Here is a 19,105-nt window from a genome sequence, read left to right as displayed (position 1 = left end):
GGAATCAGAGAATTTGGACATTTTTTCCTGGAAAAAAAAGACTCAAAGTGATTAATTGATTATCAAAACAGTTGGTAAATAATTTAACAACTAACCAGCTGTAGTAGAAACATGACTAATAAACGAATAAAGACAAATAAATACCGGAAGCAGCTTGTGGAAAACATGGAAAAATAAAATGATACTTTTAATTTGAACCCGGAAGTGTGTTTTATGTTTGAAGTGTCACGTGCAGCCTTCACGCACACACACGTGGATAATGGAGCTCAGCAACACTGGACTTTATATGAAGAAATAGACGCTTTTACTGGATCTGCGCTGCCAGCAGTGAGTCGGTGAGTCTCAGTGTGTGTTTGTGTCGTAAATCTGCCTGTTAAACAGCTTCTGGTTCACCAGTGAAACCAGTAAACACACTAACAGAGAGATTCCTTTCATCTGTAACATTTAACAGTTATTTCGACATGAAGATGATTCACCAACACAAAACCACGCAGGCAGAATCCAAGAGTTTGTCTTATTGATAACTAATAACTTTAATTTACACTCAACCGCCGCCTCGATGAACTACTGACTGTCTGGTTTGGTGGAGAGTTTCCGGTTCTGTAGTTAAAGTATTGCAGTAAAAGTACATAAGTATTATGAGCTTGATGTAGTTAAAGTATTGCAGTAAAAGTACATAAGTATTATGAGCTTGATGTAGTTAAAGTATTGCAGTAAAAGTACATAAGTATTATGAGCTTGATATAGTTAAAGTATTGCAGTAAAAGTACATAAGTATTATGAGCTTGATGTAGTTAAAGTATTGCAGTAAAAGTACATAAGTATTATGAGCTTGATGTAGTTAAAGTATTGCAGTAAAAGTAGTGGTTTGGTCCCTCTGACTGATATATTATTATATATGACATCATTAGATTATTAATAGTGAAGCATCAGTGTTAGAGCAGCATGTTACTGTTGTAGCTGCTGGAGGTGGAGCTAGTTTACACTACTTTATATACAGTTAGCTAGTTTAGTCCAGTGGTTCCCAACCTAGGGGTCGGGCCCCTCCAAGGGTCAGCAGATAAATCTGAGGGGTGGTGAGATGATTAATGGGAGAGGAAAGAAGAAAAAACAAAGTTCTGATACACAAATCTGTTTTCAGTTTTTGGACTTTTTCTCTAATCTTTGATTTTTGCTGAAATATTGGATCATTTGAACATTTATTGAAATGAAAGCATGTGAGAAGTTTAGAGGGAAAAATCACTATTTGGTGGAGCTGTTAACAACTCATAGACATGTGAAATGTGACCCCGACTACACGCTGCTTTTTGTAAGTGGAAGTATAAAGTAGCATCACATGGTAAAACTCAATCAGTACCTCCGCCTGCAGCGCTGCTGTTAATGACAGGAAGTTACATCACAACAGCGTGTTGGATTTTAAAGGTTTTGTGTTTTCAGCGTCACGTCAGAAATGTTTCTTCCTCCGTCCTGAACCTTCATCATCTAACATTTCATTCGTTCTTCTCTTCGTCAGTCGTCATGACGGGGAGACAGAAGCAGCGACGGGCGCCGGCGGTCACAGAGAAGAAAAACATGGCGAGCAGCAGCGATGATGAAGACTCCGATGTGGAGAAGAACTTCACACTGCTCACCAAGAGAGGAGGAGGAGGAATGAGTGAGGAAGGAGAGCAGTACTGCCAAGAAGAGGAAGAGGAGGAATTCAGTGACGAGGAGGAAGGGTCTGATGTTGAAGAAGAGGAGGAGGAGGAGGAGGAGGAGGAGGAGGTTGAAGGGGATGAAGAAGAGGACAGAGACAGTGAAGCCTCTGATGAGGAGGAGGAGGAGGAGGAGGAGGAGGAGGAGGAGGAGGATGATGATGATGATGATGATGATGATGAAGAGCCAGAGGATGTTGGTGGTAGCAGTGAGATCCAAACCAGAGAAGACATTAAGAACGGTGAGTTTATCTGCTGATAAAAACATCAATAACTGATATAATATAAATAATCATTTAAAAATGCAGATAGTTTAATTCATATTATATAAATATTAACATCTACTAATAATATAAATGTTCTTTCAGTTGTTTAAATAATAAAATTTATTTTTATTGTTTACAGTTCATATCAATGGATCAAATGTTCTGATCAGATCTGGTTTATATTGACGTCAATATAATAAATTCATCTACAATTTCAAGTAGAGAAACGATTAATCAATTAGTTGATCGACAGAATATTCATCTGCAGCTACTCTGATAATCAAATAATCGTTTCAGTCGTTTTTCAAAGAAGAAGTCAAATATTTCTGATTTCAGCTTCTCATATGTGACGATTTTTGACGGTAAATTAAATATTTTAAGGTGAATAAACAGAAAACATCAGTGTGAACGTCATTCTTTCACTTCTTCACCTTATTTTAAAAGAACAGTTAGTAAAACATGAGAAGACTGATAGCAGCTCTATACAGTCACCATGAAGCAGCTTAGCTTAGCTTAGTTTAGTTTAGCTTAGTTTAGTTTAGCTTAGTTTAGTTTAGCTTGGCTTAGTTTAGTTTAGTTTAGTTTAGTTTAGTTTAGTTTAGCTTAGTTTAGCTTAGCTTAGCTTAGCTTAGTTTAGTTTAGTTTAGTTTAGTTTAGCTTAGTTTAGCTTAGCTTAGCTTAGCTTAGTTTAGTTTAGTTTAGCTTAGCTTAGCTTAGTTTAGTTTAGTTTAGTTTAGTTTAGTTTAGCTTAGCTTAGCACAAAGCCTGTAACCAAAGGGAAACAGCTAGCGTAGCTCTGATCAAAGCTAACATCTGTAAAGCTTTCTGATCCACTGAAGGCAATTAGTTGATCGACAGAATATTCATCTGCAGCTACTCTGATAATCAAATAATCGTTTCAGTCGTTTTTCAAAGAAGAAGTCAAATATTTCTGATTTCAGCTTCTCATATGTGACGATTTTTGACGGTAAATTAAATATTTTAAGGTGAATAAACAGAAAACATCAGTGTGAACGTCATTCTTTCACTTCTTCACCTTATTTTAAAGGACAGTTAGTAAAACATGAGAAGACTGATAGCAGCTCTATACAGTCACCATTAAGCAGCTTAGCTTAGCTTAGCTTAGTTTAGTTTAGCTTAGTTTAGTTTAGCTTAGTTTAGTTTAGCTTGGCTTAGTTTAGTTTAGTTTAGTTTAGTTTAGTTTAGCTTAGTTTAGCTTAGCTTAGCTTAGTTTAGTTTAGTTTAGTTTAGTTTAGTTTAGCTTAGTTTAGCTTAGCTTAGCTTAGCTTAGTTTAGTTTAGTTTAGTTTAGTTTAGTTTAGCTTAGCTTAGCTTAGCTTAGTTTAGTTTAGTTTAGTTTAGTTTAGTTTAGCTTAGCTTAGCACAAAGCCTGTAACCAAAGGGAAACAGCTAGCGTAGCTCTGATCAAAGCTAACATCTGTAAAGCTTTCTGATCCACTGAAGGCTGAGATTTAATGAGATAAACGATCGTAGCAGCTGATGTGAAGAAAACTGCTGTTAAACTAACGTTTTATTGATGTCTGTGACTAACGATTATTCTCTATCAATTAATCTGCAGTTTATTTTCTTTATGAATATAAATAATAGTGGAAATGTTTGTTTGCATTTGAGAAACTGAAACCTGCAAATATTTGATATTTTTGCTTTAAAAAAATGTCTGAAACGATAATTCAATAATCAGTTACTGATTAATTTTCTGTTTATTGATCTACTAGAGCTGCAACTAACGATTATTTTAATTATCGATTAATCTGTGAATCATTTTCTCGATTAATCGATTAGTCGTTTGGTTATTAAATGTCATTAAATGATGAAACATGTCGATCAGTGTTTCTTAAAGCTCAACATGACGTCATCAAAAACTCAAAGATCTTCAGTTTATTGTCCTAAAAACTAAAGAGACCAGAAAATATTCACATTTAACGAGCTGGAATCAGAGAATTTTTACTTTTTTTCTTTAAGAAATGACTTAAAATGATGAACTGATTCATATTTATGTTTTATGAGTGTTTTCATGTAAATTAAACTTATCGACTCTGTTGTGTCAGAACTGTCCAACATGTCCTTTGAGGACATCATGAAGCTGCAGAACAAAGTCGGAACCAAAGTTTACAACGAGGTCGCCTACGGCAACGACGGCAAGAGTCACCAGAGCAGCAAGAAGAAGCGACTCAACAAGAACAGGTGAGCAGCGTCTCCGCTCGCTCAGCTGCTGAACCTTCAACACTGACGTCATGCGTGTTCTTACGTTCTGCGTCTTTTGTTTTCAGGCCGATGGAGATTTCATCCAAGAAACCGGCGCCGTTCCTGCGTCAGGTCGTCCCAGTCAGGAAACCAGTGAGTGAAGCAAACCTGCAGAGCTGAGTGTGTGTTTATGAGAAGAATCATCAGACGTTTTCTCATGTTTCTGTTTTTTTTGTGCCGTAGACGCTGAGAGATCCTCGATTTGACGACCTGTCAGGAGAATACAAGGCTGAGATCTTTGAGAAGACGTATAAATTCATTAATGACATCAAAGACAGAGAGAAAGAGGTGAGAGAACGTCATCTGCTGCTGCTGCTGGTGTAGAGGTGCTTCCATCAGTCAGGACGTTAACTTCACTTCCTGTTTTGTCTGCAGATCGTCCAGAAGAAGCTGAAGAAGACGAAGACGAGCAGCCAGAGGAAGGAGAAGCTGCAGTTCCTGCTGAAGAGGATGGTGAGTCTCCTCCGGGGCTTCTCCTGTGTGCGGTCCGATGACGGCGGGCGGCGTGCGGTTTTTTTAAACGTGTGTGAACTTCTTTCTCTCTCTCTCTTTGCAGGAGAACCAGGAGCGAGCGAGGAAGAGCCGAGAGCAGCAGAGAGAGAGAGAGCTGCAGTTCAAGAGGCAGCAGAGAGAGCGAGCCAATCAGGGCGAACGACCGTTCTTCCTCAAGAAATGTAAGACGACACACGTTCATGAATAACTGATCAGATTCATCAAGAAATAATTAATTATCTGTATGAAACAAGATTTAAACGTCTCAGAGCTCCAGGAGAACTTTAACTTCCTGTCTGGGACGACTGATCGCTTGAATAAACGTTCAGGATGGTTCTAATGGTTGCAGAATAGTTGGTCTTGATTCAGCTCTTTACAGAAAGGACGAGGAAGGAAGTGTCTCCTGGCAGAAAGCTGCCAGCCAGTCTGAGCCTTTGAGCTCCAGGAGGCGCCGTAGAGTCTCTCTGGAAACTCAAAATGTGTTGTCGCCCCCCGGTGGACGATAAAGATCTATTCTGTTAGTTACAAACTACTTTTAATATACAGACACTGTAATGAACTACGTGCTATCTGCACTGAGACAACCTGATTAAATAAAGTTTAATTAATGAAATGAACAATATTACAAAACATTTGATTAAAAGATAAAAATCAGAGAGAAATGTGTTAGAAAGTGTTTTAATATCCTGTTTGTGTGACTCAAAATGCTTTACAAGTAAATATGGATACTGAAAAAAGAACAAGAAAGCAGGAAAACCATGTTTAAATATTGTTTAAATATTAATGTTTAAATATTAATGTTTAAATATTAATGTTTAAATATGTGATAAAACAGGAAATCAATGAAGGCAGGGAGGAAGGTAAAATGCTAACCCTTAAAAGTTGTTGGTTGAACATAAATACTTTTTAAAAGGTTATAAAAATTCTGTAAATATGAAAAAAACAAACTCATCTTTGTGATTGTTTGATCAGACGAAACGTTGAGTTTCTAAACTAAATCATCTGTTTTTTTGTTTTTTTTTCCAGCGGAGAAGAAGAAGCTGCAGCTGGCTGAGAGATACGAGGAGCTGAAGAAGAGCGGCAAGCTGGAGAACTTCCTGAGCAAGAAGAGGAAGAGGAACGCTGGCAAAGACCGGAGGAAGCTGCCGAAGCAGATGCAGCAGAAGAAGAAGACTGCGTGAGGCGTTCAATGACCAAAAAAAAAAAACACATGAAGAAGAAGAAGCTGCAGGGCGCCGCGTGTAAGGGAAGTAACGGACAGACTGATGGTCCTGATGGATGAAGAACTGAATCAACTTTATATTATTGTCAAAAGTTTAAATATGTTTTATTGAAAAATGTCTGGTGCATTCAGGGATGCTCCGACGTCTGAGCGCTCCTGGTGAGAGGGTGTCAGTGAACACACCGTCAGTGAGAGTTTTCCAGTCTCTGCTTCGAACTGTGTAACGACGTCTTTCTATCCAGATAAACAGCAGCTGCCACCAAGTCCGAGCCTCAGAAAGCGGTTTAAACTCTCTGTTTTCACCCAGATGGTTGGAAGGGTGTTTGAGACGGTGTTTCTCAAACATCACTGAGTGTTTATCATGTAGAGAAATGTTTCCTGAAGTTGGAGAACTTTTATAAAATCAGCTACGAGTCGAACTGTTCATCTAATACAGATGTAAACGGCCTCTCTGTGTTGCTGTCCAACTCTGAACTGTATATAACATGTTTGTTTTTATATTCTTCTTCTGCTTCTCCGTCACTGAATGTTCCCTGTAAAACGTCCTCATAACGTTTCTTCCTCAAGCGTTTCCAGTCAGTCGTGTTTTTTAAAGATACAGAACAAACACTCTGCTTGGAAAATGTCTCTAATATGTTTTTTGTTCCTATTAAAAAAAAAAAGTTCAATTAAAACCTTCAAACATCATCTCCTCTTTGTCCCTCACTGAAAAATCCTGAATCTATAAATATGCAAATATTGTTCATTTCTAAAGTTTTCCTGATGTCTCCAACCTGTTTTAAGTGTTTGAACACTGGAGGCTTCAAGTTCCCACATGAGGTACAATAGAAAATATTTACCCAGAATTCATCCTACATACTAATCTAATTCAGTATATAATACTAATCTTCATGAAACCAGCAAACTACATTGTTTTATACTAGCAGGAAATGATGCAATCACACTGTGACTCCAGAATTAAAGTCAATTAAAAAATGTTTTAATGTTTTCTGTTGGTTCCTGCAGCTGTTTCACCACCATTCACGATTACTCTTCATTTTGTCGAGTCCATCAACAGCAGGTTTTTAATTAATACAGACCTGCAGTGTGGTAGATCAGACAGCAGAGGGAGCTGCAGGACAGAAGATACAAGCAGCTCAACACACTTCAGAGGACAACGAGACACTTATGATTTATGATCTGGGGACATTTCATCATCGTCAGTGTTTGTTACGTGAAACATCTAAATCAGTTTTACCTGCTGCAGCTGTGTTTTAAAGGACGAGTTCACAAAAGTGTGTCTTAAACCAACATTACTCTCTCTGAGACTGAGACAGTGAGTCAAATCAAGTAGATATCTTTCAAAGTTACAGTCTTTTTGTTACTAAACTTCCACCTGCAGCTCAACAGGGAAACAAAGAGGGAATCTGATGCTAAACAGACTCGTCCACTGACTTCACTGCAGTTTCAGCTCATCTCAGTGACACTTCAAAGGTTCTGGTTCGAAGAGAAATTAGTCTCAATAATGGTGACAAATGCATTTTATATGATCTACAAATACATTTACAAATTCATCATCCAATCCACAAATGATTTGAACAAATGCAAAACAATTTAAGCACTTTATATATTTTATATGTATATATTCAACGTCACGTTCACAGATCTGATAACATTTGTTTCTGTAACGTTCATGTGAAGTTGTGAGACAAATGAATGCTGCATTTACGTGCTGAAGGAAAACTCGGACATCAGGCTTTTCAGCGCATTCATGTGTAATTTAAAAACAGGAAAGTTGATATTCCAAAAAGATTAAATAGCTCGTCACCCACACCATGATTAGACGATATAACTACATAACTGCAACCAAATAAGTATTTTTACATGGAGTATTCAAACTTCATATTCACTGCAGCCTGTTTTTGTCACGTCTATAAACTGTTTGTATAGATATATGGCAGCTAGGTGGCGTATTTCTTCTTCTTCTGCTGGGACCAGGCACAAAATGCATCTGTCCAAACGAGTAATCCATAGTGGATCATCCAGGAGGATCATCCTCTTCACTAAATCTGTTTCCATCACATTTTGCTTTTATCGATACATCAACTTCTCAATCAAGCAGACAATTTCTTTTGCGATATTTTTTTCAAACTTCCAGCGTTTCCACTCTCGTTCTTTCTTTATATATAATTAAAAAGCTTATAAAAAAAGGGCAGATGGAAACCGACTGAGTAACAACATATTTGCAACTTGCCAAATACGTTAATTAACAACATTTTCTCATTATGTGACGATGACGGAGACGTAACTCAGCAGCGTTACGTTTTTTTAGAAATGTAGTCAAATATAAACGTATTTCTAGGAAACAGAGTGAAGATACTTTAATTCAGCTGAAAACAAGTTAAAGCAAATCTACTTCTTATAAATATGTGTATTTAAATATAAAAACAAAAACAGGAGGAAAAAAACACTACATGGTACAGAGAATCAGCAGAAAATCTGTCCAAACCGGTTGATCTCACAAGTTTTTTAGCTTAAAGCAGAGAACAAGTCTTTCTTTCTGTTTCTCTATCTCATCCTGAGGTCCCCCCCCCCCCCCCCCCCCGGGGTCCCTAAAAGTCAATTAGCGGTGTATAACGAGAACACAACGCTTAATACTTTCCTCCACGGCGGCTCAATCCTGTTTTCTCTGCTGTCTGACAGGTGGCATTCATCCCATCAGAGTCCCCACAGCAGGACAATAGAGGACAAGGTGGGGGCCATCACATGGAGGGGGGGAAATAATACAGGGCCTTATATTCATGAGCTAATACACCCCATTCAACCTCACCCCCCCCCCCCCACCCCCCCCCCACCCCACCCCCATCACCCTCCACCTTCTCTTTTGTGTCGCTGCTGTTATAAAAGACTCTTCAGTGTTGCTGCTTTTAACGGACGGTTGGTGTGTGTGGAGCTAAAAGAGCTGCAAGTTTCCTTATTATTACAATTGTTGTTAATTGGATTGACTTATTCATATAACTGAGAATAGACGATTAATACAAAAATGTTATTATTCACAAGGACAAGTTCATCATTTTTCAGGTGTGTCTTAAACCAACAGTCAGGTGTCCATAGTAACAGTGAAAGAGGTTTTCCTCGCTGTAATCATTCCTCCTGTTCATACTGGATATTAAAAGATCCTTCAAATGTGTTTTCAATGGAAGTGATGGAGGCCAAAATCCACAGTGTGTCCACACAGTCATTTAAAAGTTGATGTGAAGCTTCTATTCAGCTTCATCAGTCTGAGTTAGACTACTGAGTTTCTGAGTTTCCACATATTCTGTGGAGTCATGGTCTCGGCTGAACTCTACAATGAAGCTTTATGACACTGTGAAATATTCACACTTTGTTTTCTGTGGTTTCACTTCAAACTGAAAGTTTTGTCTTTTTGGAAACTTTGTGTTTTTGACTAGAAATGAAACTAAAGTTCTGTGGATTTGATCAGATGTTTAAATAGAGATTTAATTTTAGATAGAAATCCTAGTTTGTGTTTTTTCTCATAATAAACAAGAATGTGTTTGTTTATTTACTCTCTTCAAAAACAAAGACACATTTATGACATAAAACAGGTGATTACTCTACTCAGTTTGATTGACAGGACAGATGATCAGAGGGGCGGAGTTTTTACCACCATCATTATTACAGGGACTGAAGTATGAGTAGAGTTTCTCAGTGAAGGAGCAGCCAGTAAAGGAGTAGATAAGAGCTGCAGCATCTACGTCATAAAAGGAGACCAGACCCTCCTCATAATCCACAAACACCCCCACCTTCTGAAGCTGAGACTTCAGAGAGAGACTGACTGAAGGGTCATTACAAGCACTGTACTCATTTCCATTTCTCAAACATATAGTCCAGTAACCTTTCTCAGGGCTGAGTGAGATGTTTCCCCTCCTGTTGATGGACTCTCTGGCCACTCCTAAATCCCATTTAGTCTTCCCTTTAACCTGAACCTCAAAGTAAAATCTGCCTGAAGAGAAACTCTGCTTTCCTAAAACACAATAACAAAAAGAAAATCTCTCTGGGTTGTCTGGGAGATTCTTCCACACATCACCATGATTTACTTGTTTCTCATCATCAGACAGGGTGAGATTAGGATGTGCTGTATCAGGATCAAGAGTCACATCCACTGCATACTGCTGGACCCTCTTCAGCTCAGCCTCAAACAGGTTCTTCATCTCTTTACTGAGCGTCTCCTCCAGCTGAGTCACAGCTCTCACCACAGTCCCCTCATATGATGGTGGACGGACGCTGACCTCTGTCCAGTCTTTGGTGGGTGGAGCAGCTTTCAGGGATGGGAAGTTTTGGAGGAGGTGGAGGTGGTCTTCAGAGCGTGAGAGCTGCTTCACCTCAGAGCTTCTCTTCATCAGCTCAGAGATTTCCTGTTCCAGCTCTTTGATGAAGTCTTCAGCCTGTTTCTCTGTCGTTCTTTGCTTCTCTTCAATCGTCTCAATGAGCTCATTCAGGCTTCTCTCAACAGACTTCATCAGAGCGGTGAAGACCTGAACACCTTCTGCTTTCTCTCTGTCTGCATCTTTCTTACTGAGGTCAACAGAGTGTTTGATCTCTTGAATCTTCAGTCGTCTCTTCTGGATCATCTGCTGAATTTCAGCCTCTGTCTTCCCCAGCTCTGCCTTCTTTCCTTCATATTCTTCTTTCAGAGGAACAAACTCATGTGTCTTGTGGTCTAAAACAGAGCAGAGCATGCAGACACATGTCTGGTCGGTCTTACAGAACAGCTCCAGAGGTTTATCGTGCTTCATACACGTCCTGTCTTCCAGGTTCTCCACGGGGTCCATCAGCTGATGTCTTTTCAGACGTGAAGCTGTCAGATGAGGCTCCAGGTGAGTCTCACAGTAGGAGGTCAGACACACCAGACAGGACTTCAGGGCCTTCAGTTTGGTTCCAGTACAGACGTCACAGGGAACTTCTCCTGGTTTGGCAGCTTGTTGCTCTGAGCTGCTGCTGCTGGCTTTCTGTTGAGCTTCCTGTCTGAACTGAGAAACCATCTCAGAGATGAAAGTATTCACCTTCAACTTAGGTCTTGTGTAGAAAACCTCTTTACAGATGGGACACAGGTACTGGACATTACTGTTCCAGTGTTCAGTGATGCAGTTTTTGCAGAAGTTGTGTCCACATGATGTGGTGACTGGATCAGTGAACACATCCAGACAGATGGAGCACAGAAACTGATCTTCAGATCGCAGACAGCTGGCAGCAGACATATCTACACACTGAGTGTGAAAAACAAAAGACAATTTCAATTATTTGTTCAAAAAGAAATAAAGATAATTATTGTTGTATTAAGTATAACATGTGATATTAGGTAAAGTAATATTGAATTATATTTCTGTTATTGATCGGGATGGGAACACGTGAACGGAGTCGTGAGCAACCGTGATCATTGAAGTCGTGCTGGCAGCTCAAACAGTTATCCACAAGGCTGCATGGTGAGTTTAAAGTTGTTGTTTACTTTGATGACGTGTTTTATGTGAGCTGGTTTACACAAACACAGTAAGAGACTGTCATCTGCAGCTCTTTATCTAACAGCTCATTGTGGCTGTTTCTGCTTGTACTATTCTTCCATACAATCTTTAAAATGAACCACTGACAACATAACACAGAATATGTCCATATCTTGTTGTGTAGACCAACTCTTATTGAAGAATAGCACTGCTAACAAAGCTCTGCTAACTTGGTGACAAACACCTTTTATTCCCTGCAGCTGCTTCACAATAAAAGCTGCTGCTTGTTGGTAGAAAGCTTTTAATGTGAAACAGCTACAGGAAATAGAATGCAGTGTGTCTGTAGGAAGTGATCAGTAAATAGTAATCTGTGTAAAAACATCTTTAGTTATATTGTCACTAATTTCACAAGTGTCAGTATGAAATGAAAAGAGTGGAACTTCCTGTCTGCTGTGTTAAAGCTGGTTGTTGAAACATTAAATATGATCAGTTGTACTCACCAGTGTTTGGCAGAGACTCTGCTGTGTTGTTGAGAAAGACTTGATGAACTCAGTTTAATTTTTATTTGGACAGAAATGGAGAGACTCGACTGCAGCTCTGCTGTCACTCTGACAAACTTTCAGTTTCAGTTCTGCAGAGTGACGTTGTAGCTCTATTGTCTTTCCGGTGTTGCTCCTCCTCTTACTGCAGCTCTGTTTGGGAGTTTGTTTCCTCCTTCTGATTTACAAGATTATTTACAGGCAGCCAGTTGTTTTTGCTGAAGTTTTCATGAAACTATTAACTTCTTTTTCTCTTTATCTTGAACTGAGTTTCCAGTTTACTTCACAAAATGAGGTGAAAGACGGTTGACAACAACCAAAGGATCATTTTATTTTATCTCATGCAGATATGATTTCTATATTTTGCTTTATGTTCTACCTTATTTATTCCTTTGCTGTAAAGCCGATTAGTTGAGACTGTTTTGTGGTGAACCACCACAGTCCTGACAGGGATAAATGTAGAATCTATCATCTCTGTACTGAGTGATGCTTCACACTGCCAGCACTGTCCTTTGGGAGTTTGGGAGTTGTAGTGTGAACCCTGTTAGCCACAGAGCTAACGTCATGTCAGCAGCTCTGCTGTCAATCTGAGGTTTGGAACATTTAAAGAATTAAAAAGTGTTTGTTAGCAGGAGTTGGATGGTTTGAATCCTCAACCTGTTTTAGTAAATCTTGATGACTGTAATGATCTTCCCTGTTTAAGAAACTTTTATTGCAGTAACAGAAACCTTTTATTAGATCAGACTTAATTGTTCATTGGGGGGAAAATTCAAGATACAGCAAGAAAATTAGTAATATTGGTTTTGATGAAGTTGCATGTAATTGGTTCCAGAGTTATCTCACGGACAGACAGCAGTTTGTAACAATAAGATCCATTAAATGTGAATTTGTTCAGGTTGCAAAAGGTGTCCCGCAAGGCTCAGTCCTTGGTCCTGTTCTGTTTACACTTTATATAAATGGTATTGTTTCTGCTGTAACTGTATATAATATTCATCTTTACGCTGATGATACCATTTTGTATTGCACTGCGAATACTGCACAGTCTGCTGTAGTATCTCTTCAACACTGTTTTATGGATTTAGAAGTTGCACTTAATATCCATAAGTTAGTCTTAAACGCAGACAAAACCAAATTTATGTTTTTCACGAGAGCCAAAAATATTAATTGGGATAACCTAATCATCTCAACTAAAAGTGGCAACAATATTGAAAGAGTAACGGTATACAAACAGCATTAAATTCCCTCTTTGTGTTTCCTCGGACAGTGTTTCCCTGTTGAGCTGCGGTGGAAGTATAGTAACAAAAAGAGGAACTTTGGCACTAAAAAGACTGTAACGTTGAAAGATATCTACTTGATTTGACTCATTTGGACGCTGAAGCTTCATATTAGCTTCAGATAAACTTTTAAATACATTTTTGCACAGAAAGAGGACTGTGGAGTTTGTCCTCCATCACTTCCATTGTAAGGTTCATCATTTTTCAGGAGTGTGTTAAACCAGTAGTCAGGTGTCCATAGTAGCAGTGAAAGAGGTTTTCCTCGCTGTAATCATTTCTCCTGTTCATACTGGATATTAAAAGATCCTTCAAATGTGCTTTCAATGGAAGTGATGGAGGCCAAAATCCACAGTGTGTCCACACAGTCATTTAAAAGTCTCTGTGAAGCTTATATGAGGCTTCAGCAGTCTGAGTTAGTCATGTTGTCATGACTCATCCTGTCTTTAGGTTATGTTTTGTTTTTTCTTCCCCATTTAGTTCTGCAGTTCCTGTTTTACTTTGGTTGCTAACTCTCCTCTCATTTCAGATCCACTTCCTGCCCTTGTGTGTTTCCCGCTCCTGTCCTCTTCATCATCCCCTAATATCCTCCACCTGTGTCTCATTACCTTCACTCCTCTTGTGTATTTAGTCTGTGTGATCCCTGCTCCCTGTGCCAGTTCATCTTTGCCCTTTGTGGCAAGCGTTCTAGCATTATTCTCTCTATTATAGTCTCTAGTGTTTTTTGACCCTGGATCTGTTTTTTTTACTCTGCCTCTGCCTAGCCCTTTTGGTCTTGTTGCCTTCGCTGACTGCCTGCCCGTGTACCGAACCTGCTATTAAAAGACTTTGTTTTTGGAACTGTTGTTCAAGTCGTGTGTTTGGATCTAGCCCTGGTGTACCAGACAACCGTGTCAGTACGAACTGGCCACACCATGGACCCAGCCGACTCAACCACACTAGAAGCCGCTCTGCGCTCTCAGGACGTGCGTCTCAGTCAGCATGAGGAGCAGCTGAGTTCAGTCTGCCAAGGCCTCCGGGAACTCAACTCCCGTTACGAGGGGCTTCACACCTCACTATCTAACCAAGTGAGTACGCTAACCGATCAGATGCAGCAGCTCCTGGGTAAACTCAGCTCTCCAGTCCTTGTCTTGTCAGCTTCTTCTTCGCCGGCCGGTACTTCTCCTCCTCCCTCTCCTGTGACGGTGTCCTCCTCAGTAGCTCTCCCTCTGTCCAGACCAGAGCGCTTTTCGGGGAACGAGAACAATTGCCAGGCCTTTCTGGTACAATGTGGACTCCACTTTGAGCTGCAGCCCACGGCATTCCCCTCAGACTGCTCCAGAGTCGCCTACAGAGGCATGGGCTACGGCAGAGTGGGCTCGTGACTCCCCCATATGTCAGAATCTGGACCTCTTCATGTCCACCCTGTCCAAGGTTTTTGACCACTTGGCTCCAGGTCCGGATGCCGCCTGGGCTCTCATGGACTTACGCCAAGGTAAACACCAGGTAGCGGACTACGCCATCGAGTTTCACACCCTGTCAGCTGACTGTGGGTGGACTGTCCCCTCCCTGCTCGATGTCTTCCACCATGGGCTAGCCGAGGCCATTAAGGACCAGCTGGTTTCCCTGGAGCGCCCCTCTGACCCGGATTCCTTTATCGCTTTGGCTTCTAAGATTGACAACCATCTGAGAGAACGAGAAAAGGAGAGGGCCCGTCTGTCCTTTTCCTCTCCCTCCTGGAGGGGGCCTCCTATCCAACGTTCCTCGCCGCATCGATCACCTTCTCCAGTGGCAGCAAACGCCCTCTGGTGGGCAGGAGGAACCCATGCAGTTGGGACGCACCAGACTGTCCCTGGAGGAACGGCAGCGACGCCTACAGGAGGGGCGGTGTATTTATTGTGGTCAGCTTGGCCACTTTCTGAGTTCCTGTCCGTTAAAAGACCGGGCTCGCCGGTGAAGAGGAGGGTGCTGGTGAGCCAAACAATCTCTCCTAACTATAAGCCACGATCTTTGACTGATGTAGAGATAATTTCCCCTGTTTTCTTTGAAAGACTCAAGGTGTTGATAGACTCTAGTGCTGATGAGAGTTTTATGGACTGGAAACTTGCTAAAAGACTTAAATTAACTGTTTCCTCTTAAACCCTTAGAAGCCAGCGCTTTGGATGGGAGGTTATTATATAGAGTCACTAACTGCACTGAGCCCCTTCAAGTCCTCACAGCTAAGGGACACACTGAACAGCTAAGTTTCCACCTCTATAGCTCCCCAAGTTATAGTTATAAAGTTATAAAGTTAACTGGGCCACCGGGGAAATTATGGGTTGGTGGGAGGGGTGCCTAAAAAACTCTGTTCCGTCTCATGGTCCCCGAGAGTCTCAACCTCCCTCTGTTCAGCTCAATAATTTCCTGACTATTGACATGGAACAGGAGTCCACAGGCTGTTGGTCCAGACTGGTTTTCAGTGCTGATAGTAGTTTGTTCTATTTGTACAGAATGAGTTTACTGAATTTATCATTGAATCTCTTTTAAATGAAATATTTGTTACTGTACAGATGGTGTAAAGTTTAACAATGTGCAACAATAAAAACATTTGGATAATTTACTTCAGTAGAAAACAAACCTCTCAATAGATTGTAGGTCAATTAAGTAAAAAACAATAATCAGTGCAGAGAGAAAATATTGAAACATGATGATACAAAGCTGCATATGTAGACTAATAAGTGTTTGGTAAAGAAAGCAGAAAAACATTTGTGATTGTTAATGAACTGTAACAGAAACACAAACACAGCTTCTCTGTAAACCAGCTTTTATTTTTTGTGTTTGGTGTTCAACAAGTCACTGCTTACTCAGGCCATGTTTTTAAAGCTTTACATTAAAACTACAGACATAGTTTAGTTTACAGATTTTTACAATCACATATTTACAGACTTCTTTAAATCATAATCAATCTATTCAGTATTCAAACAAACAAATCAGCCAAAGTGGACAGAAACGAAACAAACCTCAGACAAAATAAGAAAATCCTTTATACACATTATACACATATTCTATTAATCAACTGTAGAGCTGCAACTAATGATTATTTTCATTAACAATTAACCTTTTTTAACCTGTTTTTGAATCATTATTTACTCTATAAAATGTCAGAAAATAGTGAAAATATTCATCACAGTTTCTAAGAGTTCAAGGTGTCTTTGAATGTTTTGTCTGACCAACAGTCCAAAACCCAAAAATATTCCAGTTACCATCATATAGAGCAGAGAGTAGCAGCAAAACCTCACATTTAAAAAGATGGAGCCTGAGAATGTTTGTCTGACAAATAATTTAAATGATTATCAATCAATCAATTCATTTCTGTTATTCTGTTGTCATTAAGTGTTTCAGCACTTATTACAACCTGTAACATATTGACACATATTCTGTGGAGTCATGGTCTCAGCCGAACTCTACAATGAAGCTTTATGACACTGTGAAATATTCACACTTTGTTTTCTGTGGTTTCACTTCAAACTGAAAGTTTTGTTTTTTGGAAACTTTGTGTTTTTGACTAGAAATGAAACTAAAGTTCTGTGGACTTGATCAGATGTTTAAATAGAGATTTAATTTTAGATAGAAATCCTAGTTTGTGTTTTTTCTCATAATAAACAAGAATGTGTTTGTTTATTTACTCTCTTCAAAAACAAAGACACAACTATGACATAAAACAGGTGATTACTCTACTCAGTTTGATTGACAGGACAGATGATCAGAGGGGCAGAGTTTTTACCACCATCATTAGGACCAGGACTGAAGTATGGGTAGAGTTTCTCAGTGAAGGAGCAGCCAGTAAAGGAGTAGATAAGAGCTGCAGCATCTACATCATAAAAGGAGACCAGACCCTCCTCATAATCCACAAACACCCCCACCTTCTGAGGCTGAGACTTCAGAGAGAGACGGACTGAAGGACCAGCACAAGCTTTGTACTCATTTCCATTTCTCAACCATATAGTCCAGTAACCATTCTGAGGTCTCAGTGTGATTTTTCCCTTCCTGTTGATGGACTCTCTGGTCACTCCTAAATCCCAGTCAGTCTTCCTTTTAACCTGAACCTCAAAGTAAAATCTGCCTGAAGAGAAACTCTGCTTTCCTAAAACACCAGGACAATGAGAAAATCTCTTTGGGTTGTCTGGGAGATCCTTCTCCACATCACTATCATTTACTTGTTTCTCATCATCAGACAGGATGAGATCAGGATGTGCTGTATCAGGATCAAGAGTCACATCCACTGCATACTGCTGGACCCTCTTCAGCTCAGCCTCAACCAGCTTCTTCATCTCTTTACTGAGCGTCTCCTCCAGCTGAGTCACAGCTCTCACCACAGTCCCCTCATATGATGGTGGACGGACGCTGACCTCTGTCCAGTCTTTGGTGGGTGGAGCAGCTTTCAGGGACGGGAAGTTTTGGAGGAGGTGGAGGTGGTCTTCAGAGTGTGAGAGCTGCTTCACCTCAGAGCTTCTCTTCATCAGCTTAGAGATTTCCTGTTCCAGCTCTTTGATGAAGTCTTCAGCCTGTTTCTCTGTCGTTCTTTGCTTCTCTTCAATCGTCTCAATGAGCTCATTCAGGCTTCTCTCAACAGACTTCATCAGAGCGGTGAAGACCTGAACACCTTCTGCTTTCTCTCTGTTTGCATCTTCCTTACTGAGGTCAACTGACCGTTTGATCTTTCGAATCTTCAGTCGTCTCTTCTGGATCATCTGCTGAATTTCAGCCTCTGTCTTCCCCAGCTCTGCCTTCTTTCCTTCATATTCTTCTTTCAGAGGAACAAACTCATGTGTCTTGTGGTCTAAAACAGAGCAGAGCATGCAGACACATGTCTGGTCGGTCTTACAGAACAGCTCCAGAGGTTTATCGTGCTTCATACACATCCTGTCTTCCAGGTTCTCCACAGGGTCCATCAGCTGATGTCTTTTCAGGCGTGAAACTGTCAGATGAGGCTCCAGGTGAGTCTCACAGTAGGAGGTCAGACACACCAGACAGGACTTCAGGGCCTTCAGTTTGGTTCCAGTACAGACGTCACAGGGAACTTCTCCTGGTTTGGCGGCTTGTTGCTCTGAGCTGCTGCTGCTGGCTTTCTGTTGAGCTTCCTGTCTGAACTGAGAAACCATCTCAGAGATGAAAGTATTCACCTTCAACTTAGGTCTTGTGTAGAAAACCTCTTTACACATCGGACACGAGTACTGGTCATTACTGTTCCAGTGTTCAGTGATGCAGTTTTTGCAGAAGTTGTGTCCACATGGTGTGGTGACTGGATCAGTGAACACATCCAGACAGATGCAGCACAGAAACTGATCTTCAGATCGCAGACAGCTGGCAGCAGACATATCTACACACTGAGTGTGAAAAACAAAAGACAATTTCAATTATTTGTTCAAAAAGAAATAAAGATAATTACTGTTGTATTAAGTGTAACATGTGATATTAGGTAAAGTAATATTGAATTATATTTCTGTTATTGATCGGGATGGGAACACGTGAACGGAGTCATGAGCAATCGTGATCATTGAAGTCGTGCTGGCAGCTCAAACAGTTATCCACAAGGCTGCATGGTGAGTTTAAAGTTGTTGTTTACTTTGATGACGTGTTTTATGTGAGCTGGTTTGTACAAACACAGTAAGAGACTGTCATCTGCAGCTCTTTATCTAACAGCTCATTGTGGCTGTTTCTGCTTGTACTATTCTTCCATACAATCTTTAAAATGAACCACTGACAACATAACACAGAATATGTCCATATCTTGTTGTGTAGACCAACTGTTATTGAAGAATAGCACTGCTAACAAAGCTCTGCTAACTTGATGACAAACACCTTTTATTACCTCCAGCTGCTTCACAATAAAAGCTGCTGCTTGTTGGTAGAACGCTT

At 40.2% G+C, this 19,105-nt stretch overlaps 3 protein-coding genes across 3 annotated transcripts; 1 reads left to right on the top strand and 2 right to left on the bottom strand.

Annotated features, from left to right (window-relative positions):
• The first annotated feature begins 209 nt into the window (after positions 1-209).
• On the top strand, positions 210-6,625 carry LOC121880912 (ribosomal RNA processing protein 36 homolog). The gene is made up of 8 exons (XM_042388531.1): positions 210-335; positions 1,514-1,936; positions 4,029-4,164; positions 4,251-4,317; positions 4,408-4,512; positions 4,600-4,677; positions 4,781-4,898; positions 5,743-6,625. Exons 2-8 carry the CDS (start codon positions 1,519-1,521, stop codon positions 5,895-5,897), a joined length of 1,077 nt encoding a protein of 358 aa, XP_042244465.1. The 5' UTR covers positions 210-335; positions 1,514-1,518; the 3' UTR covers positions 5,898-6,625.
• Positions 6,626-9,341: 2,716 nt separating this feature from the next.
• On the bottom strand, positions 9,342-11,178 carry LOC121881524 (E3 ubiquitin-protein ligase TRIM39-like). The gene has a single exon (XM_042389364.1). The coding sequence runs from the start codon at positions 11,176-11,178 to the stop codon at positions 9,535-9,537; it is 1,644 nt and encodes a 547-aa protein (XP_042245298.1). The 3' UTR covers positions 9,342-9,534.
• A 5,503-nt stretch (positions 11,179-16,681) lies between these two features.
• On the bottom strand, positions 16,682-18,564 carry LOC121881518 (E3 ubiquitin-protein ligase TRIM21-like). The gene has a single exon (XM_042389351.1). The coding sequence runs from the start codon at positions 18,562-18,564 to the stop codon at positions 16,921-16,923; it is 1,644 nt and encodes a 547-aa protein (XP_042245285.1). The 3' UTR covers positions 16,682-16,920.
• Positions 18,565-19,105: the final 541 nt, after the last annotated feature.

Source organism: Thunnus maccoyii, chromosome 2 (genome assembly GCF_910596095.1).
Source record: "Thunnus maccoyii chromosome 2, fThuMac1.1, whole genome shotgun sequence".
Classification (NCBI taxonomy): Eukaryota; Metazoa; Chordata; class Actinopteri; order Scombriformes; family Scombridae; genus Thunnus; species Thunnus maccoyii.
Note: the sequence above shows the minus strand (reverse complement) of the source record. Positions and strands in the feature narration are given on the sequence as shown.

Excerpts from the sequence above, each read along its gene's own strand:
- LOC121880912 (XM_042388531.1), top strand. The coding sequence starts at position 1,519 with ATGACGGGGAGACAGAAGCAGCGACGGGCGCCGGCGGTCACAGAGAAG. Across the intron at positions 4,318-4,407 it reads TCGTCCCAGTCAGGAAACCA|ACGCTGAGAGATCCTCGATT; the intron begins GTGAGTGAAGCA and ends TTTGTGCCGTAG. Across the intron at positions 4,513-4,599 it reads TCAAAGACAGAGAGAAAGAG|ATCGTCCAGAAGAAGCTGAA; the intron begins GTGAGAGAACGT and ends TTTTGTCTGCAG.
- LOC121881524 (XM_042389364.1), bottom strand. The coding sequence starts at position 11,178 with ATGTCTGCTGCCAGCTGTCTGCGATCTGAAGATCAGTTTCTGTGCTCC.
- LOC121881518 (XM_042389351.1), bottom strand. The coding sequence starts at position 18,564 with ATGTCTGCTGCCAGCTGTCTGCGATCTGAAGATCAGTTTCTGTGCTGC.